Here is a 24081-nt window from a genome sequence, read left to right on the forward strand (position 1 = left end):
GGCATGATTAGACTTAAAAAGTGTTCTATTTAACATTTAAATATCAACACTCATCTGAATATGGCAAGGACCAGAATGTAACAGTTTTCTTTAAAATGTAACATCCAGAAACAGGAAAATTTCTCAGTTTTTAAAATTCACTGCCAAATCACCAATAGAAAACACAAACTCATAAGGAAGTTTTACTAGTTCAGCCCCTATTAAAAATTCTTTCTATCCTTCCAAACCATATGTATTTGTTAACTCTCAAAATTAATTAGCCAGTTGGAAACCACCTTCCTGGTTACCAAGTAAAACAAACTTTTCACAGTAATACTGTTTTTTCAGGGCTATATGGAGTGTTACACTCCAGTAACAGAAATACACAGGGGTAACGGAAAACATGGGCAAATTTACAGGCAACAACTTCTGGAGTTTGCACAAGCACTGGAGGAAACACAAGCTGCCATCTCATCTCTACCACAAACACGGTGATACCTCTTACTTCACACTAGAGATGGTTCTGAAGCAATAAATTTTTAGAGCATTTTCTAGAAAGGTATTTTATGTGCATGACTAATTTATTCAAAATTGCATGCATTACTCATTATAAACAAACCTTCGTGGGGTTGTTGTTTGGGGGTTTGGTGCTTGTTGTGTTTTTGTCTGGGGTTTTTTACATACTGTTTTCTCCTCTTAAATAAAGTCTGTCTCTGCTTTCAAACACAAATCCTAATCTGGAGCTCATGGCTGAGACCAGTCTTGGAGATCAGTCTCTCCATGAGATACTGGATGCATGTCCCCATTTGCTGAAGTAAAAAGCTTGTCTACACTGGCAGCCTGTTTCTGTCAGCAGACATTAATGAACAGTCATAGAATGAGTGTATGGATAAGACTTGCATGCAGAGATTGTTCTGTAACATACCCTCTCTATCTGATTCCAAATCTTTTGGACTTTTTGAGCAAGAGGTTGTTCAGCATAACTCTTCAGCAAGATAGTGATGTCCCTTCTTTACTATTCATCTAAGAAACAACAGCAACACCCTACCACCAAAATTCAAGTCTGAAAAGAACTTATCCAGTTACCATATTAAATATGATTAAAAATTTACAGAAGCTCATTCACACCCATTTCAAAAGCATTGCAACAAATCTGTTCAGGCTGTGAGAACTTTTGCATCATAACTGGTTTTGGCCCGAAGAGCCAATCTTTGCTCATCTTTCATACTTGAGTCATATACTACCACTTAGTCACATACCTTATAGACTGCTGACGACGATGTTATAGAACCGTTTCAGCAACAATATTCTGTTCTCTTTAACCCTGTTTTTTAAAGCATGTCCTTATGACCCAGCACACAAGTAATTTTTTGTCCTCTACCATCCCCCTAAAACCTTTATTCCTCTGACAGCTGAACTTCTCTTTTCACATCTGGCCAGCAACAAGTAGAAACTGAAGCAAGTGATAGATTTCTCATTGGGTTTTCTTCTCAATTCACTGAGTTTCAAAGTTGGACTTTTCCAAAACTATGATGGAATGCACTCTCTGGTATTACTAATCCAATGACTTTGAGTGCTGTAGGAGCATAAGAAGAATGAACTTCAAAAAGTAGCCAGGTTCCTGCATTTTCCCTCAAGAGCCTGCCCCATTACTGTTGTCAAGGGCAGCAGATGGGGCTAAACAAACCACTCATCTGACAAGGGAGATTCAACCCCACAACCAATAGCACTCATGGAATGAATGTACTCTCAATCCCTTCTTGTGATTGACTTGCAACTTCCAGAAAAGAAATATAAAGAAAAATATAATTTTTTTTTTCCTTAAAAGAAATACAAATCCAAAGGGGAAGATGGAGTAAAAAAAAAAAAAAACCAAAAAAAAACACCAAACAAAAAATCCAAACAAACAAAAACACCAAAAAAACCTTTTAATGATGACCACCAGATAAGAACATAAAGATTTTTTTCCCTAACCACCTTAAACTCACCCTAAAAAGTATACCAGATACATTTCTGCTACCCTATGGAAAGCTTACTCCATTATTTTCTAGACTGAATCCTCTCCATCATGAAATTAAGAGAAATTTTGCACAGATTTTAAGAAATAGCAGAAGACAGCACTTTGTTGATATAATGGCATGCAATGCAGACAGCTACTTTTAGAGACAGCGTAGTATTTTTGTGTGTAGTTGTCAAAGTCAACATTTAAAGACTGCACAAAACCCCCTAAAAATTTTAAGTGCCAAGGAATAAAAGTACTACTTCAGTGAATACATTCTGATACATATCTGAGTACTTCAGTGACAAATATTTGCAAGATTAAGCTCTGATTAAGACTACAGAGCCTGCATATAAAACACAGGCAAGCTAGAGACAAAATCCACAAACTGATGAAGCGAAGAGAAATAGCTGTTTCTTCTCAATATTAAGAATTAGTTACTGTCTATTAACTTCACGGAACTCCCCTAAAAGCAATGAGCTACAGAAATGGGCTGAGGATAGCTCAGTTTGCTGTGTTATACATTGAGAGTAGAGAGGTCGACTCTCAAACTGGACAAAGTGCAGGGCTATAATAAACTATTTAATAACTTGGATTTATTTACAAAATTCTATAAGCAATAAAATGTCCTCCAATTTGACCAGTTCTACTTAAAGAGCTATGTAATAATGGAAGAGTCATATTTCCAGTTCTTGCTGTCTAGACTGCACTGTTTTGACTAGATCTCCACTGACTGCAACAGGGTCTAGACTCCTATGTGGGTGTAAAATATACCCTCCTAAAGTACCTGCCCTGGAAAAAAAAATCACTTTTACTGCCCAGAGGATTAGGACATATGGTACAGCTGTTAAGGATCAGGTACCTACTTGCACACTTCTCTAGCTCAGCGGAGTGTGACTGTGTTTACAGAAATACACCTCTGCCAGTTAATACACGTCTTTACTCCCCCCTCAGTGCCCTCTCCGACAAATGCAGAGCAGGACAGATTAGTGGCACACCCCCCTTCTGTAAAGCAATGTATATTTTAGACAAGGAAATGTCCAAGACAGAGTCTAGTAAGATGCTAATAAAATACTTGCTGTACTTAGTGGTGGTGACAGAAGTTAAATGGTTTCCTGGAATGGAACATAAAATACTAGAGCAGTAATACTAAAGAAGTTCACCAAAACTGGACTACAGGCTAATCTGGGAGTACTGGAGTATTCCAACAATGCTTAAAGCCAGTAGATTAGTCAACAGTAAAGTTTACAGACAGTAAGCAGATGATTATGCTAATATAAATTTCACCTTACTTCATACAGCCTATCAAAGGACACCATCTGTCACACACAACAATAAAGCAGACTGTCATTATTTGGAAGCAACAACAAAGGAAAATGGCTATTTCACCAAAATATATTGTGAGTTGCCTATGAACCAAACATGATGTTGCATAGAAAAATTACGGATCTCTCCACACTAAAATGACTAATACTTCACTTGAGAGACACACATATACTGTTTTAGTCACTTGTATTCAAGAAAGTTGATGAAAGCAATCAAACAGGCTCAAAGGATACAATAAAGAAAACACAGGGGACAAAGAGCACATCTAATGAGATGTCTAGGAAACAGTGACTAGATTGCTGTCAAACTAGTAAAGACTATTAAGATACTCAGTTGTTATTTACAAAGAGTACGTAAACATGCTGAAGAAAATGATTAACCTGATAAACAATTGTCACCAGCAGAATGCATAAACTGACAAGAATATGCTTTACTGGAATTAGAGTTCTACAGTCTCACTTTGGAAACAGCCTTCCTGTAAGAATACATGAAATGCAGTCTTCAAATGTAGCGTAATCAGTTTACAGAAGAGGTTACATGCCATAGCTGTCCAGAACTGCAGGTGGCTGGAACTCAAGTGTCCCTTCTGGTTTTCCCCCAACTATGCTAACTGGGAAAGTGCACCTCCTAACTCCCCAAATGCTTAAGGTACTCTCAGTTTTTTAGCTCACGTATCAAATTCAAGTTCAAATGTATATCTTGTGTTTTATTAAACTGCTTAATGACATTACATTATCATACATGCACAGGCATTATCTGCAAGACCAAAACAGTTCTGTTCACAATATATTTTCAGATAAGCTTGCAGGAGAGTGGATGCACTATCATAAAAACTGTCATAACCCATTTTAAACTTCTACCCCCCTGCATTTTTTTTTCCATTTGCTAAAACACAGTGCCCCAAAGATGCTTCAGAACATCCTGGTCTTTATACTTCAACACAAGCTACACTAAGGAGATCACATGTAGGACAAACCACTGCTGAACTGCACCTGTAGTTTTAAGACAATTATAAACCACAGCAAATCTACAGTTTGCTTACTGATCATGTAACTTAAGAAAAACTTTACAAAAACTATGCTAAGAAAGTAGTTTAAAGCCAGTAAAATGCATAACAACTGAAAATCAAGAAATGGAGAGTTTTACTAAGAATTGTGTTCTTACCTTTTCCAGGACTTAGGTTTTGGTCTATAAACACCTTAAGCTCTCCATTGGCTTCAATTAGTCCAGCCTGTTAAAGAAAGCAACTTTTATTAATTTTACAAACACAGACAGCCTTTTAATTGGTAAAGACGAAAGGTATCTTACGAGTCTCCTCTACTGCTACCGTTCATTTTGCCACAAACCTGACACTACGAACTGTTTGGGGTATAGTGCTTGTCGAATTTTCAGGTCTTGATTTTATAAATGCCATATTCTTTGAGAGCAAGCATAAAATCAGTTTACACATACTTTGCTATTTGTGTCCTAAGCTCTTACAGCGTGTATGCACTGTTTTAACAGGCAACTGCATCTATACCTTTCTCTCTCTGGATACTACTCACCTAACACACAAGGTAAAAACGTTGCAGCAAAACCAGCACAGGCAGTGGAGAGCACCTGGGTCATTTTAGTCAGGAAAAATATCATTAATAAGAAATGTATTGAGCCTTTCAATTATTATTTTTTTAAGATCAGAATACAAACCTCTAAAATGAAAAAAGCTATAGGGCGTCGTAAGGTTTACAAAGTCATCACCATCCTTTGAGACACCTCACAGTAGTGGATTACTCTCAAAATACTATTAACTGAATAGAGAACAGGATGCACTAATTTCTTTGTACCTGCAGACAGAACAGTTCTGAAAAAAGAAATATAATAAACACAGGACACACTGTTTCCATTTAGAAACAACAGCAAGAAAGTCAATACCTGTACTTAACCACAGTGTAGCATATGGTGTTCCAGAGGCTGAAAAGTCCTGAGCTGCATTTTGTGCACTGCGGGTACACGCAGGCTTACTGACATCCCTGAGCAAGAGTCAAGTGCTTTGCTGTCAGTCAAAGCAGCAAAACCTTCTCCATTACAAGTCTACCTGAAGAGCCCTACTTGAGATCTGCCAGAAGTTTGGGACAACAAGGAAGCCACTAGATGATGCTGTGGAGCCATTATTATCCAGGTATATCAGACCAAGGGTTTCTTACCGAAGACAGGGAACTTTAAGAAACAGGAAACTTTCTCTCCTCAGTGAATGCGGAGAGAAGATGATGGAGCACAGGAGACAAGCGGGAATAAAGGCATAAAGAGTAGTAGCCTGTAATGGCATGGCAGCTATGAGGACCTGGACGCACAGAATGGTAAGCGGGCAGACAGCAGAAGTGATGGACAGAATGAAGAGTCTGCGGCTGTTCTGTCCACCATTCCCCCCTCCTAAAAAGTAACACAACAGCAGAGTTTTTGAGAAGCTGCAACAACTTTTCAGTGGTTTCAGGACACTGCCTGTCCTCCTTGCCCACAGCAGGGATTTCTAAGACCCACTCAAACAAAGGACGGTTTTACCACCCTGTTCCCAGGCACCAGACCTCTTTATAAGCCTCACTCTTTATCACACTTAACCACACAATTCAGAAAGGCAACAGACTACATCAGACACCTCCAAAGAAAAAGGTGTACTCATCAATATGAGACCAGTATTGTGTACAAAGATGTTATTAGGGCTACAATACGGCAGCATGACATTCCAGAACACTGGAACTCCACGGGAAAACACGAAGGAGAATTTTTGGCTAAGTGTTACCTTATACTCCCATTCTAACTAAATTTCGAAAGAGAAGTGTTAAACCACGCAGGAAGTGCAGTCTCATTGTCACAATTTCTTTCAATGCAGTACTTAAGTTTGTATTCCACAGCAGAAAGAGGCTTGTACTCAGGACACCTGCAAATTCTTTTTTCCATGAGAATAAATAACAATTATAAATGAGACTGGAAAAGCATTTAATATTGTGGTTTTGATCAGAAAACCACCAAGGAAATTGCTATTTTAATCTGTAATGTCTTTCTTTTAAGCATATGAATTTAATAATTTTGAATTATTAAATCCATTCATTGGTTTAATATGCAAAGGCAAACCTGCACCAAGTGCACGTCAGTTACAGTGATATTCCAAAACCAAATATTTAAGCTGTGATATTCAGCAAATTCAAGTATTAATGCAAATCACTATTTCAGTAATTGGAAAATTAGGCAATTCAGTAATCAACTACTTAATGGTCCCTTCCATTTTCTATATTTTAAAAATTTGAATGTCTCCAGTAGAATCTTTTCGATTCATTTTAAGTAAACAAACCGACATCACAGTATCAAATAATCTCATAAGCATCAAGTCTTCTTCTGCATAATTAAAACATACAGTGAAAAAATATTACCCAAAACAATATGCAACTCCAAAAACGGTAATTTAATGTAGCATTACAAAGGTTCAGGTTAATGATGCATACATACCCTATACCATACTTTTCTAAGACTGAAAGTACAAAAGTCACTGAAAAACTAGAGGACATTTGGAAGAAAACACCACACTTAATCAATAAAAGAAAACAATTTGGGAAAATTCAGAGAAAAGCAATCACTGAATAACAAGCAGAATCTCCTCAGGGACCACAGTACTAATGACCAATATAGAAATTACAGTTTCACCACCTTTATACCAGTGTCTTAGTAAAGGTTCACCTCTAGCAGTTAAAATGGCACATATTCAACTCATTTGTAAGCATATACCCAGAAATACTCCAGAAAGCTATTTGGAAAGAAAACCATGAATCCCACAGCAAAACAGAACCCCCAGCTGTTATTATTCGTAGTGAAAACTCATTTCTAGTGAAAATTCTGTTATTTCAGCCCCAGTATGCTCTTCACACTTCTGGATACACTTTTAACTCTAAGGTGAGCAAAACTTATCCCTGGTTGAAGGGACAAGTTTTGGTCAAAGAAAGTGAAAAACAAAACTTCCATCCCATACAGAATTCAGGTGTCTCTGTTCTGAAATAGAAGCACTAGACAAAACATCTCTCAGTATGCATTTTGAGGACATTCTCCCTGTTTTTCAAGCCAGGTTATTTTGGAGGAAGCACCAGGATTACTCCTCTGGGACCTATGCAGCACAGCGCCCAAAAGAAAGAAAATAGAGGAGAACGTGACTGTAGCTCCCATTCTGTATATTATAATTGTAGATTCAAAATGAACCAAAAGAAAAAAAAAACCCAAAACACCACCAAAAACAACTCTGTGCCCCCCACCCCACCCCCACCCCCAAAAAAAAGCCACCCAAGAAAAAGTATTGGATTTTCCCCAATGGAAAGGTAACTTTCTGTCAGGAAGGGTTTAGATGTCAAGGAAATTCTATTTTCTGATGAGAAAACACACTTAGTTTTTAGGCCTTATCAAGTTACTTGTAACAAGGTATTTGGATTTTTACTATTTTCCTATGTATTCTTTTTGTATTCCACAGTTTCTTTTTATCTTCTCACGAATCTCAATCTCAAGATGTGTTATATCCTTTGATGGTGATCCTGGGGCTGCTTGAAATAATAATGCTCTTTACATCTGATTTTGAAAGCTTATTAAGTGTGTTCAACTTCACAATTCAGCAAAGTTTTTCTCTTTGAAGACACATGTTGGCTATGTCTACCTCTCTACAGCTACAAAAAGAAATCCCTGAAATCCTAAACAGGCAACAGATACAGCCTTCATCCTTCATACACCACAACAAAGCCAACAATGATTTTAAAAAATAGCTTTTGACATCCAACACAGCATCTAAGCTGTAATAACTTAGTCTCTTCCCACAGAGGAAAGGTGGGTAAAGCCCACTGGACAAAGCACTAATCTGGTAATTTGAGTTGCCAAAGTTGTGGTGGAGCAGAGATCCCAACCAGCACCAAGGTTTGGTCTCAGCTCATTGTTCAGCGCTCCTGAGGAAAAGAAATTAACTGAAGGGCTAAACATGTTAAAAAAATCAACTAAAGTTAGCCTTAGCCTGCTATGGGATCATTGGCAGTCCTGAGGACTGGGAAGTCTATTTTTGTTTTGTTTACAAGTGAAAACTGAAAGGCAGTACAAGTGCCCTCAGCCTGAAAATCAGTAAACTGATTTGCTTTTTTGTTGGGACTGAAGTTAAACCGAAAAAAAAAATTTCTGAAGATGCAGACATTTTCAGTTATTAAAAAATCCCTAAAGATTACAAGAGAATAATTTAGTATATTACTAACAAGCTACTATTTGCAGCCTCTGAAGTTATGCACTAGAAAATCAACATCCTTACAACAAAAATATAATTTCTTCCACAGCTTTCCAGCCTTGCAATTCAATTTGTTAATAAAAACTGGCATCAAATTATTCACTAAACCTTTAAACTAAACAGGAAAATATGCAAGGTGAATTTGGACTGAAGGACAAAGAACCTATAAAAGCAATAAGTTTATCTGACAAAAACAAGTGCATGTGCTATGTATATCAGATTTAACCAGAGGGGCACATTGCCCCACACTACTTGAAATAAGTATGGGGAAGAGAAGGGTGCTTTTGTGCCACAGATATACCCCCTCTACCTTGCTTCCACGTAATGAGCCCATTTTAAGAACGCTACCTGAAAAAGTGCTGAAAGAAGAGCAAAAAGGGTAGAGATACATCAAAACAGAGGTATCTGCTACAAGACTGATTTCCAGAACAGAAATTTTTAGTTGTTAACAGCAGATTAAACCCATAGAGCCTGGAGGCACAGGACGGGGTTTCACAAAGAGATACAAATGCCAAAGATACAAGAATGGTTAAAGAATGGGAGTCAGAATGGGACAGTCTGAAAAAGAGACAATTTTGGGACTGGCTGGAAAAGACACAGAAAATGAGCTAGAAAATCAGATGGAAAATGGCAGAATTAGGAGTTGAGATAGAGAAACTCTAAGTCACTGAAAAAGTACAGGCAATACAACTGAGAAGAGAGCTTTAATGGAACAATGAGATCAAATCCTGTGAAAAGAAGGGAAGAACACAGGAAGTGGGAAAAGAACACAATCTAAACTACAACGGAAAGGGGAAACAAGATAGAACTCGGACAGCGAAGTTAAAAATAAATTAGGAAAGAAGTAGCGATGACAGAATCAGAAAATGGAGGAATTGGAAAAGAAAAGCATTTCCACCCAGAGCTTTTCAAGGCATTTGGTGCTGTTGGATTGATGGTTGGACTTGATCTTGGAGGTCTTTTCCAACCATAACAATTCCATGACCAGGATGATGTCTCTGCTGTCTACAGGCATTTGCAAAGCCAACTAGGAAACAACCACCCATCTTGTGCAAAACTGCAACTAACTCCATCCATAATGATCCCCAGTCATTTGAAAGGCAACACATCCAAAGGCTCCATGCTATGCCATGCCATTTTACAATGAGCCACTTTAAAGACAATGCAGGGTTCCTTTTTTTTTTTTTGGCCTTATTTCAGTATCAGGAAGCAACAGAAAATAAGCAAAGTTACAAAGTGGAACTGGAATAAAGCTTATAATCAGAAATAAACAACCTTATTTTAAGACTGCTTAAACAACCTTTATTCTTCTTTCATCCCTATCCATATGCAAATGTCATTTATAAGAAGATGATAATGAACTACTTTCCCCATTGGTTTCTCATCTCATGCAGGGACCAGAGCAAACATGCTCTGGGAATGAATTATTAAGCAATTGCAAAATATTATTATGAGACATCCATTTCATGTTTTTTGCAAAAAATTAAAGGGCAATCAAGATATCAAGTAGAGGAATATTGTATAAAAGGGCAAAAAGTTCTTAAATTTAAAACATTTAGATTTCATTTTGAAAATGAAGCCAGTGAGAACTACTCTTTACTGTATAAATTACACAAAAACTTTTGAAGTTGGGCTACAGGAGTCTGACTGTTCAAAATTCTCCAGTGTGTTGTTTTACTGTGTTTTAGTAGCCTTTTCTGGAACAGAGACAATCATATCACATCCTCAGATCATGGCAGTATCTTCAAGATAAATGTGTCTGCCAAGCACTCAGCAATGAGCTACACCATAGAAATGAGCTTTCCGATGAGTACTTTTGCATTTTTTAGCACCTTAACTAACAAGGCATAGCCAAAGCACTAAAACAAAGGTCTGGACACCACAGAATTGTGAAGGCACAAAGCTAAATACAGGTGAAAAGTTCAGTCAAGCATTGTCGATAACGGCTCTGCTGATACTGTGGGTAAGCTGGACACTGAGCAGTACACAAAATGACACCCAAGGTCTCCTATTTTGCAGAATATGTTAAGACCATTAGCTTCTTGGCTTTTCCTTTGACAAGAGCAACACATCCAGAATGCAGAAAAAATTAAATTAAGAATTCATTTTGAAGACAAGTCAAATGGTGGTCCTGTCTAAACAGCCAACAGATCAAAAACACCTCAAGAGTGAAAAGTCACTCCATGGTGTTGCTTCTTACAGTTATTCAATTGCTCAAGTGATACAACCCTTGCAAAATTGAAAGTTGATGTCCCCAAAACTAACTGTGAAGCTGTAAGAATGAAGCAGAACTGAATATGAGACTCGTAGCGGTGAATATGACATCAAAGCACCGTTTTTCCATTTCTACATATAAATTAACCAGAAAATAAAATCATCATTAGTATCCTCTTGGACTAAACAACCACATGTGGAGATACCAGCAGCAGCCACTTCCACAACTACATCCTGCAAACATTCTAGGTTTGACCAAAAGAGACTGTTGTTTTCCCAGCCAAACCAAGGCTTTAGAGCAGCTTCTTCATCAGCACCTGAACCTCAGCCGAAATCCACAAATAACATTACACAGGACCCTTCCAGAACCATTTGCCTCACCAACCTCCTTATCAGTGTATTACAAGGCTAGAGTGGCCCACAGTGCAACTTTCAACCAAGTCTGTGTAACCAATAATGCAATACTGGAACCCTTAGCAAAAGTAATGGAACACAAGACAAACAGCCAGAAGCATTTCTGGGGAACATGGACCACTGTCCATCTTTAAAATCAAGTTGTCTGCTACCTGAGAACTGTTTCAATATAGACAACATTTAGCAAAGATTGATCCATTCTTGTTCCCACTCCTAATTAGCCATAATAAATCTCCATTAATAGATAATCACGCTATCAAATGCAAATATTAAAAGAACTGATCCCCAGCGTAACCTAACTTCTAAAATCTGCATTTTTGTTGAGCCTGTTGCCATCACAGTGTAGTTATTCAGTAAACTACTGCAACATACCTATATAAAGCCACTATCATTAACTGGCACATACAATTAATAAAGTTTAACACTTACAGGCTACAAGAAAATGCTTCATTTAGACAAATAAATTGGCAAGGTGACAAGCAACTTCTGAGCTGCCATTTCCTGATTTTATAATACAAACCAACAAAGGAAAAAAACAGCTCTGACTGTGTGCCTGGAATGTATAAAAGAGAGCTTAAAGATAACTTTCCTTTTGCCTTCTTTGAAAAGGCAAATTTAAAAAATTAGCAACATTCAAAATTCCAAACAGAGATGCTTTTTTAGATGACCTAATTTCGTAATATTAATTGATCACTAGTTTGCAAACTTCTGAACATGTTAGAACTCACTGAAGGCAAACAGAAGTAAATCAAGCTACTGAACTAAAATGGTATCAAAGAAGGTGCATGACTGCTTGAGATTCCTCAAAGACTTAATTTCTCCAGTCCGCCTCAACAAAATTTCCAGTACATAACCCAAAAATAAACATAAAAGGAAAAATGCATTCTGGTATTTTAAGAAAAGTCTGAAAAATGTTCTGAAGACTTCTCAATACTTTCTAGGGATTGAAAGTGCATGATGTAAAAAAGGTCCAAAATAAAGTGGTTTTCCTACTTCCATTGGGTTCTTGTTTTCGATCCATCTCACACTTAACTTTTTTAGACTTGCTCAGGATTGATGCAGAAACATCACATTGAAGTTATTAAAAAGTACAACTTCTGTGGTGTTCTGGCAAAAAATTAATACAAAAGCAGATTTTGACTTTCCACAAAAACAGCAGCCCTATTAACCTATCCAGTAAAATTGTGTGAAGAAACCAGTTTGCTGTGGGTTTTTAAAAATATTCTTTGAGCAAAATATTTAGTAATACTGTGAAATAAATCCACTAGATTAAGCTACATACCTGAATGTATTCTGAATAGTTAACTAAAATAAACCACCAGTGTTAATTCCCACATCTGTACATCTCTTAAACAGTAATGTTAGATCAGGTGATAAACTTTTTGTACTTTTTATGGTCCTCATATTTCCACATGTTCACAGGGCTTCCTTTGCAGAACTGGATATATGTGCCATATCTACTACTCAGTAAGATTCATGAAAGTACCATAAAAAACTAAAGAGACACAGTAATTGTTATGCAAACTAGGGATCAAGAGAAAAATCCCTTATAAAATAATTCAAGCAGAAAATGACAGTAGAACATAATTTTTAAGAATAAATTTTAAAAATCTAATTTTAGAACAAGCAGTTCCAAAGCCAACACCACTGTCAGGTACCTATGAAACAGTAACTCAAGAACAATTCTCAAGAAAGGTATTTTAGTCTGTAAGAAATTCTGAAGGCTAACAGTGGTATGTCAGTTTCAAAAGCTTTTGGAAGTTTTTTTCCAACTTCAAGTTCTCTGTGTATTTTTTACATGGCTTGAAGCAGTCCATCCACTAATGGTGAACAACATAAAGAATCACAAACAAAAGGACTAGATAAGCATATTTCATTTACATGACTCATCCATTCTGATAAGTGTAATTTTGGAGATCAGAAGGAACCATACTCATTCCTTTTGTCTAGCCCCTTTCTCTTCAATATTCACTATAACACCATGCATTAGACTGTCCTCAATAACAGATCCAGTTCCTGCAAATGGTTGTATTAAAAGTACAGAAAGTCGGCAGAAAATAAACCCCGCTGTTCCTGCGTTTTTTCTCCTATGTAACAGAGTTTTGGAGAAAAGATCCACAAGCTTCTCTTTCCTCCTTGAGAGGCCTCAACAGTTTAGCAGTGACAGAAGTAACAGAGGGGAGAAACACGGTGGCCACAAGTAGGATCTTCAGCCATGCTACAGAAGCTGGTACTTTAATAGTGGAAAGTACATTAACCAATGCTACTAAAAAAAGTATTCATCATCTTAATTTACAGATAATTCTCAGCATATAACTGAATATAAAAGTGGCCAGCAAGCAGTGTGTCAGCTGGAAAAAAATTAGTGTATCAAATTTGCTTTCTTGCTACAGTAATTCCTTCTACTTAATTCAGTGCAGCATCCTGGCTAGTTTTAGGCACGCCAAGGGTGGACAGGTGACCACTGCACACAGGGACCGCTTTCCCCCCACACTATTACCCCCATGAATCCAGTAAGGAGAACAAGTAGACTGAGGGTCTTGGCTGTGCATTTGGCTCCTTCAGCTCCTGCCTGGAAGGTGCCACACTTGTAAGTAGTAGAAGAGTTCACAGTAGATGAGGCAAACTCAGAGCAATGCTGATTAACCAGAAAGAGGAGTTCTGGCTAAGATGAAGTTTCTGGAGACTGCCCATATGCAATGACCAAGAAATTTCCCACACAGTGCAAATGTAGGTGTAAAACTGTACCAAAAACTACTGACCTCAACTCGTCATCCAGACTCTGAAAAGCAATGCAATGATCCTACTCTCAAGGTATCCAAGTCCTTGAGACATGTCAATTGCTGCTCTCCTGTCCACACCTATTTTTTCATTGTTTTTTTTTTTTAATTGCACAAACAATAAAGTCTTTCTAGGAACTAAGATGTCCTGAATTGAACTGAATTCTAAGAGAATCTGTCTGATTCTGTTAGAATTGCTTCTCAGCTTCACCAGTGCTCATATACTCAAAAATGGCTGCTCTTATTGCTATTACTAGATCACGCTGGAAAATGAGTGCTTCTTTTTTTTTGCTCTTTATCTTTACTGCACTTCAGATCCCCTACCCAAAACATAAATTGATATACTCCTGGATACTTGAACCTTCACAAGCTAGTATTTCTTTTTACATTACAATTTTTCAAGTTATCCAGCTATAACATTGTGATTATGCACTTATACTCCACCTGCAGGCTCTTAATTAAGGTGCTATGAATGAATGAATCCTTTTCCCCCCACCTCATAGCTTCCTGACTACTGCTGAGGAAATCAAAGTATTTTGCATAAACCCCGAAAATATAAATGAAAATAAAAATTAAAATCAATGCTTTGCTGCTCATTTTCTCTTGATTGTGTGCTCTGAAAAGCATTAGAAAGATACATTTTAAAGTACTACTTCACAGAATTTAGACCTGGACCATATAGTTCATAAACATTATTTTGCTAGCTTACATGATCACTGCTTTTGCAATTCTTTAATACTTTATAAAAACATTTCACTGGGTTTGCCAGGACTCTCCATCACATTCCCCAATTTGTTCAATTATCAAGTAAAGTTTCAGTCTGCAAACTCTTACAAGTAATTGACTTTTCTAGCAGGTTTTATCAAATTATAGTTTTTAAAAAGAGGCATCAGAAGAACTGGACGGGAACAATAAAAGGAAAAGTGCTCTCCTGCAGCAGGCAGGAAGAAGCATAAAGTAGGAGCGTGCTCTGTTGTGGGGCACTGTCTCCGCACCTTCCCCTTCCGCAGGGCTCCCTGCTCAATTGTCACCCTGGCACACTGACCCGGCAGCACAGGACACCAGCGGGATGCACACCTCGCCTACGCTCCCAGGCTGGAGCACTCTGAACATTCCTGGCCATGGAAATGCCACCTGAAGCCCAGACTGAGGATTGTAGCAGCACGGCCCTTCCCGCAGTTGAGCCATCTCAGCTCTGCTGAGAAAAAGGGAAGGAAGGGGCAGGAGCAATCATCAACTATGCCATCTTCTTCACCACTGCATCTCACAGACAGTTAGAGCACTTGATGGGTGACATGGCAGAACCACAAGCCATTAATCACAGCAATATTTTCACATCAGAATGTTTAAATTTACAGCAACACAGGTTTTCAGAGACTCAGTGCCCAGAAATTTAGTGATACTGTCTGTATCATGCTTAATTCCATTATTCTGCTTGAAAAAGAACTTGGACTTTGAACAAAAAGATGGAAATAAATCTCTTCCCTTCTGAAAATTAAAGTAAGTGTTATACCAATTAACATCTCTAACACCACAATTCATAGGGCCCATATTCAGACCTAGAAATTTAAAACTTCCCAACATTCACTACACATTTTATACATGTCATATAATGGTGGGTACAGTCTGCAAAAAGGTAAGCAGTTCATATTTCTTCCCTGAGGCAGGTTTGAAGTATATGTAGATGTTTTTAAGAACAGGTTAGACACTATTCAGTTAAGATTTCAAACCCTTTCTAGCTGCCCTGCTCCAGTGCTCAAGTACACTTAAAATTTTACCTAAAACCTGACCCAGATTTTCATTTTTCCAAATTCAGTTTAATACTTCTTTATTAAAGATACCAAAAGCAATTTCTTTTCGGATCTGTAGCACCTTCTCCTATTCTTAAGTTTACTATGAGGTAGGTTATTCCTTCCTTTCTTCCTTAATTACTCTCTTTCCTAGAATAAACTAGATCTTTCAAAAATAAGGTTTGTTCTTAAATGTCTCATTCTCACATAGATCTAGCAGAACATTAATCTGTATTTCCAGGTGCTAGCAACTCTTCACTTAATTGATCTCTCTCCCAAAAGCTAATATTAAACAAATGCACTTTGCTATCTCAATTACTTTGAACTGTTTTAATTTCATCTCCTAGTCTAACACTCCACTTTCGTTTTCTTCCCGCTTATATGGCCTATCATTCCCTGAACTCTGCTATCTCTAATGTACTTGGCCACCCTTATCTCTTCCAGGCAAGCTTTGAGTGACTACGTATGTCTGGTTGCTTCTCCACACATTAAGATGTTTTTCAGTTGAACTACTAAAATTCCCTACAAGATTATTTTTTAAACCAATCACTCTTTCATGGAAATCCCCACTATTTGAAAGCTGCAATATTCCACATTAGGCTGCAACCTGCTGTTTAACCAGTGAGCTGTATCACTTTTCTTTAGCTTGCATGCTGTTGCTTTTAGGGTTTTGGGGTTTTTTTGAAGGGGGAGATATGTTCTAATATGAATACAGACTAGTATATTGTCTTATTTTCAATAAGAAAACATGAAAGCCCAATTAAGCTAGGTGTGAACAATGACTGACATCTTAAAGGCGGAATAAACTGAATTTTTTTTAATGAGTACTGGAAGGGGTGAAGAGCAAATGTGCTCCATGAGGCAGGTCACAGAATCGAAGCCACAAGCCCTAACGACAGCAGTAATGGAAATCTGTGGTGAAAGTTCCCAAAGCTGGTTTTTACAGACACTAACGAGCATCTTTTGGTAGACACAGATAAACAATGAATGCATATGGAGAACGAACCATCTTCCCTCAAATGTCTGATGCCTTCTTGAACTCAAGAAAGGCAACGACAGCCTGGCCATCTGAACAACACGTGCTGGGTTTTCTTCAATCCAATCCCAACCCAAGCTGTTTTAGTGTTCAATATGAATGCACATAATGACAACGGCCCAAGTGCTGTTATTAGCATAGGGAATTCTCTAGATTAATCACTCTGAAAAAATGGCAGAAGATCTGAAGCTGGTTTATGCTGTCTACAGGAAAACAGCCTAGGCTTGATGCACGGTATAGATAAAGTTCCACATATTCATTAATGCCAGCTATTATAAAGCATGACCCCATTTGCTTTTGTTAATAAAAACATTCTATGCTTCCACATTTTATGTGCTACAAATATACTTACATCTTTTGCCATGTTACCAAAGACTAAAAACCAGTCGTCTTAAAATCTTGATGGCTGCAGGACACAGGGACAATGCTATTTTCTGGAAAGCAGAAAGCAAAGACAGCACCAGCTATAAAAAAATGAAAGGAGGGAAAGTTTTTACAATTGAAATTATTGAATACTACCAAGTACAATTTAGGTTTCTTTTTGAAAAAAAACACGTTTTTAAAAAGGGAAAAGTTTCCCATCATCACCTTTTCGTCCCTTGAGCCCACGCTCACGTGTGGGGGGCACTCCTTTCCCGACGGCGGGGGTGAGCCGTGCCCCGGCAGAGAGCCCTTCCCCCAGCCCGTGCCCGATCCCACGCGAGGCCGGTCCCTGTCCAGCTGCGCCCCTTCCAACACCGAGCGCTGGGCGCGGGCAGCGATCACGGCCTCCTCCTCCCCACCCCCATTTCCAGCAGCAGGCACAAGTAGGCCCCAGGGGCAGCTCCCCCCGGGGCCTTCCAGCCCCGCTTTTCTCCTCCTCCTCGCAGGCGGACGGGCCGCGGCCGCACCGGGCGGCACAGACCGCCGGCCGCCCCTGCGCCTCGGGCACCCCGCGCCCGCCCGCGCCCCCCGACCGGGGCCTCACCGCCCGGGCAGAGCCCTGAGCCCCGCGCCGCCTCCCCCCGGCAGCGAGGGGCCGCGCTAATCGCCTCGGCGGCGGCGGGGGCGCGGACAAGGGGGGACGCGCCCGGCGGCACCGCCGGCGGCCGCGGGGGGAAGGGGCGGCGGGCGGAGTGCGGGTCCGCGCCGTCCCCATCCCCATCGTGCCCGACCCGCCGCCGGCGGCGCCCCCCGCCGCCGTCCCACGCAACCCCCGGTGCTCCCATCCTCGGGCGCGGGCTGCCCGCACCTGAGCGGCCGAAGGCAGAGAGAGCCGGCTCCATCCCCCGCCGCCGCCCCGAGACAGGGACCCGGAGCGCGGAGCGGGAGCGCCCGCCGCCGCCGCGCTGCTGCCGCCGCTTCTGCTGCTGCCGCTGCGGAGGCGCCCGACTGCACATGTGCGGCGGCTGCGCGGGCCTGGCGGGAGGGGGCAGGGGCGGGGGGAGGCGGCGGGACACCGACATCGGCAGCCCGGGAACAGGGGAGGGAAGCGAGGAGGGAGGAGAGGGCACCGGCAGGGACCGCCTTCCCCCCCGCGCTCCGGGGGAGGGGGTGCAGGCAGAAGAGGCGGCGGGGCAAGAGGGTCTCCCCCGGCGGGCTGTCACTTCCCAGCGCGCCTCTGCCCCCGCCGGCCGCCAGTCCGCCGGGCTCCCGGCCGGCCGCCCCCGCACGCCGTGGCCCCGCACGCCGCGGCCCCGCACACCTGCCCGGCGCCGCTGCCGCCGAGGGGCTGCCGGCGGGAATGGGGGCGATGCGGGTAAACGAGTGGGGACGAGCGAGGCAGCGATCTCCCCCCACCCTCCCACGGACCCTGCGCGCGCGACCCCGCCACTCTTCCCCCGTCTCTTCTTTTTTCTTTTTTTTTTTTTAATAAAATTAAAAAAAAAAAAAATTGAAACTTACACTTTTGTGCGTCCCCCTGACGCTGCGCGCTGACGTCACGGGCGCGGCGCGCCTCGCACGGGCACACGCGGAGCGGCCAAGCCAACCCGCCCGCCCGCCGCTCCAAGGCGCGGAGGGAGCCGGCGATGGAGCATGCGCGGGATTTTCGCGCCTTCTTCCGACTCCCCGCCCGCCCCGCGGTGCCGCGCGGTGCCCGCGGGCGCGGCCGCGCTGCCGGCGCGGAGCGGGACCCGGCGGGGCAGGGCCGTGCGGTTTCGTTGCCACAACATCCTGCTGCCAGCGCTTCCTCATCGCGTTTTGTCCGGCCGTTACTCGAGCGAAGTTTCGCTTGCAGCGATCGTTGCTAAAATTAGGGATTTTGTGGTAATCCAAGCGAAAGTTTTCCTTCGGGCGGTTGCAGATCTTAACCTTGCGCCCAAAACTGAAGTACCTCTGGGCGCTGCAGCCCCTGCGTGCAATATCGGCCGCAGGAACAGAGCATCTTAGCGAGGGTTATGTGATGAAATTACATCATTGTCCTGTAAATTTCGGGGAAAAAGCAACCCCAAAACCTGCCGCGTTGCTGGGAGGCTGCACAGGCAGAGCCGTTATAGGGGAAATTGCAGGACAGCGAGGAAAGCTCTAGAGTCGTGTTGCTCGTAGGGTGGATGCAAGGCTGTTCGATGGGGAGGAAGCTGCACACAGTTCTGCACTCAAGACCATGCCTGCACGGTACAAGGTTGCTCATAACGCAACGAAGAGGGGAGCAGGAAGTAAAAGGCTCGTTCTTTCGCTAAATTCATGCTGCTTCCTGGGAAAGAAGACTAGCTGGGAATAGAACACACGACCACAGAGCCGCTACATTGCAGCAGCAGGCAAATCCAGCAGAGAGCATGCTGGAGATGTATTTCACAAGTCGACGAGATTCGCATTCACTTTTACACCTCTGTGTTGTTTTTTTTTTTTTTTTTTTTTTTTTAAGACGTTGAATTTTTGTGCTTTACAATAGTAATGAAACACTACGTTAATTTTCCTGATAAATAGCAATCCTCGGAGGTTTTTATTAACAATACCGCCCCCCCCCCGCCCCCCGTGCTACTCTAGGGTTATTACCCCATTTCTTCATTCCTCTTCATTAAGCTTGACAGCAGTGGCATCCAGAAAAGAAGGTGATAATGAAATTGTATTTGTAACATAACTTTTTAGAAAGCAGCAAAAACTTTCACACGCAAACCCCATAAGCCAGCTTCAGAAAAAAAAAATTGCTTCCTGAAAGACATCTCCAGTTGATAGTGCCGCTCTCCACCCTCCAGGTCATATATGCTGTGCCTAAGGGTTCAAACCGTCTCTGTATCCCACGTCCCTACCCACCTCCCGCTCTTTTGTTTTACATTAATTCTTTCAGGAAAAACACTTGCGAGTCAACAGAACAAGCACAAACAAGGAGTGTCCTAGTTTGCTAGAATTTATTTTGATACATACTAACTGCCCAAACACGCCCAACTCTTGGGTAGTGGGTTTTTTTTTTCCTTTAGCCGAGGGTTGTTCGCAATTAATTTGAAGTGTTTGTACCAGTGAAAAAACTTTCAACACTTCTCTAATCTCTGAGCACACCTTTTGCAGGTATTTTGGAGCTTTAGGATTTAGTTTGTGATAGTAGTGGTGGGAGGCTATTCCACTTCACAGTTTCCTGGGGAGTGTCTCTCCCTTTTAAGGGTGCACGAAAAGCAGAACAGATCGAGCATCAGTGAGGCAGGTCTGCGTGACAGATGCAAGGAAATTGTCTCAAGAGGTTATAGAGTCTATAGGCAGAAAGTTTCAACAGATGCCAGAGGAAATGCACACGAACGGGGAGCCATGCAATCTGAACACTGTGATCTGTGCAAACTCATGACTTAATTAAAGACCTAGTGCCACCTGACCACCTTGTCAGCATCGGGCCTCGTCGGGAGGTACCATCTCCCAATTCTCAAATTTCTACTCTATTTTAGGAAATAAAAAATACAGCTTGGTACCATAACTGAAAATTTTACTCCTCTGATGTAGGTTTTTCCCACAAGGCAGGATCAGTTATCCCTAAGTCACTCTTGTCACAATGTTGTCCAGTTTGTTGTCTCCAGCCAGCAGAAGGTTTTCCTAGTCCCGTTGTTTTTAGTGTCAGTAAGTCCAACCCGGCAGAGGTAATTACTCAGCAGAGGCAGTGGGAAAACCCAAGGAGCAAATCTCTTGGGCTACTGAGTGAAGTTGGTAGAGACATGCCTTTCCCTTCTACCTTTAGGGGTGGAGTGGGCTACACTCCTCCCAGCTCTAAAGACTGTTTGTCCTTCTCCCTGCAGTAATTGTGTTGGCTCCCTCACTGTCAAGTCATCAACACTGGATGTCTGATACTTTGCTGCTCCTTACAAGCTATTGCATTTCCCACAAAATAGCAACGCTGTTAGTGTGGCTTGCCTCTTGTCATTCAGGGATCCCGTTTCCTCCACCTTTGGCATTGCCCACATGCTGGAACACTGCCAGGACTGGTTACTGAGCAGAACTATGGATTCCTTCCCTAGACAAACCCCAGGAGTGCTTTTGTGGTTAGATTGTTCCTGGGTTTGTTCCAACAGGCAAGACCACACTAGATTTCTCACCCTCTCCATCAAGCATCATTGTACAGCAATATTCTGTCATACAAGGCACCCCCACATCTTTCTGCCTGCAAAGTTGAGGATGTCCAATCATAAAACAAGTGAAGTACAAGGCTTTGTAGGGCTTTTCCTCATATTTGAGAATTATAGGAAGTATAAATTCTTAGAACTTTTAAAAGGCTATGTAGTGCCATGGACTTAGTCCACCATCACCACATTCTTGAGCCATCCCAGACCTACATCAGTCACAATTTCAGGAAACCACCTCACAGCCCCCACAAATACCTTCCTACTGACAAACTGAAGCCACCTGCTCTGTATGGGATAAGCCACAAGTAGGGTGGTTGTGGGTCCATACCTACCAGTCTGATCCCAGGGCCAGGGAAATGGCTCACAAAGCACAGCCCACACTACCACCTTTTAAACTACTTTGGTTCCTTTATCTTCACAGAATTATCAAGGATAGCAATTAAGGGGTAACACACAAGAACTCAAATTTTCAGAAAGCCATGCCAAATAAGCACAGCTAAATCCACCTACAAAAGAAATGAAACAAACCAACCCCCCCCCCCCCAAAAAAAAAAAAAAAAAAAAAAAAAAAAAAAAAAAAAAAAAAAAAAAACAAAAAACAAAAAACAAAACAAAAATCAAAAAACCGAATCTCAAACCCAGAACAAGTTAGCTGAATGAGTTGCAAGTCAAGCATAGAGCAGGCCTCCCTTTTCACTCCCTTAAGTTCAGTTTGACTATAGGAATATCCTCTCATCACTTAATGAGGCTTCTGCTTTGTATCAGCTTTTCTGCATTAAAATGGTACTGATCATTAGTTAATGAATGAGATAGAACCACTGTCCAACAAGCTGGAACAAGAATTTCCAGAAAAATGCCTTCGTTTTTCAAGAAACCTTCAACAAATCACTAGATTTTCCTTTCAGGGCTTCTGGAACTCTGCTTTAATTTTATCTGCTTGACACAGAAAGAGAATATTCCACAGTACAAGCATAAGGTTTCTGAAAAGCTCCAATTATATCTAAGTGGGCTGGTTATGCAATATTCTCCCCATTTTTCATACAGAAATGAGTGATCATTCAGGAATAAGGTCTGTTGTTTCTGTCCTAAGATCATATCATGAGACTACCCCATCTGGACATGGAATTATGCATGGAACCATTATTGGCATTTCAGGAAACATTTACAGTATCTCAATATACCTCTAGATTTCTACGAGGCAATCTCAAATGTCTGACTGCAAACAAGCTTACCATACGTCTGTAAAGATTACTAATTTGCACCTACATCCAATATTGAACCAGGCAATCCAAATCTGTGTCAACAAAGAAGCACAGAACACCGGTACTCACATAAGCCTATTTCTCTCCCCCCAGTTCTCCTAAATCCTAGCCAAGTTGTCCTGGTTTTGGCCAGGACACAGCTTTTTTTACAGTAGGCATGAGGAAGTGGAACCTGGAGTGGTGTGGGCACATATACCTTGTTATCCTATACTATCCTACCTCATTGCCAGAGGCAGGGAAAAGGGGCTCCCTCTCTTATTACAGGAAGAAAGGTGGCCCTTTTGTCTGTGTTGTTGTCTGGGGGTCCTCCTTGTACAATTTTGTTATTAATATTATTGCTGTTACTGTTTGTTTTCTTATCTCATTGCTGTTTCCAGTAAATGGTGCTTATCTCAACTCACAATCTTTGCCTTTTGTGCTTCCAGCTAGGGGGAGAGGGGAAACAACTGAGGCAGCGGCAGCGTGGTGTTGGTGAGAGCACTAAATTGGGGAATACCATTCCTAAACCATGACAAAGTTTATTTGGGAGAGGACTGAGAGAGATGAGGCAACCAGTAAGGTATCTAGATGCTTGTTTTCCTTTTTATGAAGATGGTACCAAATGAGCTTTTCATCCAAATCTTTTAAAAGATATTCAGGAAAATATTTTCTTTCTTTTAAGAGATACATGTCATCAGTACTTCCTTTCCTGACTTTCAAAGAGCTTTCTGGAGAACTACAACTACCCACAGCAATTTATTTAAATAAAAGTTTTACTCATCACAGGTGCAATATGTCATATAATCGCTTCAAGGGCTAAGTGACATAATGGAAACCATACAGAGGTCTCTACCATGACCTGTCATACATTTTTCCCCATGAAACAGGTGGCAAACTACATGTGACATAAGCATCTTTCAAAGGCAAAATGAAGCATTTAGGAGAGATGCTTGTATTTCATGCAGAAACAATGAGCTAGGTGAGTGGACAGAGTGGACAGGACAGTTGAGAAACAAATTATTTCAGTGAGGTACCTGGAAAAGAGTAAAAGGTCTGAGCTAGAAGACTGTTAAATGGAACCATAAAACCTGAACTGCTCCTCTATTTTGAATAAAAATGTTGAAATATAGCAAAAATTCAGTTATGAGTTTCTTTTCTGTTATAGATTCATTTTATTTAAAAAAAATTTATTTATAGGGCAGCTTTTTGTTCTGCATTTGTCTGTTTTGTGACAACTTTTGAAACCATTTGAGGGGAAGCAGATTTGCCAATACATTCCTCCAATCTTTATGAAGCATTAGTGCCTAGAGGGAAAGCCCCAAATCCAGTGAGCAAGAACTCAATTATGATGATCTCTACCCTGTCCCACCAATACATACACACTCCAGACTAATCCAAGTTTCATTTGGACAAGCCCAGCAGATGTCAGAGAAAACACAGAAGAAACTGAGGCTGCTACGGGAGAAAGAGGTACAGCGCACAAAGATCCATCCGAAGCTTTGTG

The 24081-nt window shown here is 41.1% G+C and overlaps 1 protein-coding gene across 7 annotated transcripts in view; it reads right to left on the reverse strand.

Annotated features, from left to right (window-relative positions):
• The window catches only part of TFDP1 (transcription factor Dp-1), a 37560-nt gene extending 18741 nt beyond the window's left edge, over positions 1-18819 (reverse strand). For 2 of the 7 annotated variants that reach the window (XM_041465744.1, XM_041465737.1), the window contains exons 1-3: positions 18045-18179; positions 17166-17277; positions 4469-4535 (exon numbers count right to left, since the gene is read on the reverse strand). In XM_041465744.1, the coding sequence (XP_041321678.1) occupies positions 4469-4535; positions 17166-17177 (79 nt within the window). In that variant the 5' untranslated portion in view covers positions 17178-17277; positions 18045-18179. Of the gene's footprint in view, positions 1-4468; positions 4536-17165; positions 17278-17401; positions 17728-18044; positions 18180-18697 lie in introns of those variants that run through there. The other 5 variants (XM_041465740.1, XM_041465743.1, XM_041465738.1 and 2 more) reach the window with 5 other exon arrangements.
• Between the last annotated feature and the right edge of the window lie 5262 nt (positions 18820-24081).

This window comes from Pyrgilauda ruficollis, unplaced genomic scaffold (assembly GCF_017590135.1).
Source record: "Pyrgilauda ruficollis isolate IOZ18807 unplaced genomic scaffold, ASM1759013v1 scaffold190, whole genome shotgun sequence".
Taxonomy (NCBI): domain Eukaryota; kingdom Metazoa; phylum Chordata; class Aves; order Passeriformes; family Passeridae; genus Pyrgilauda; species Pyrgilauda ruficollis.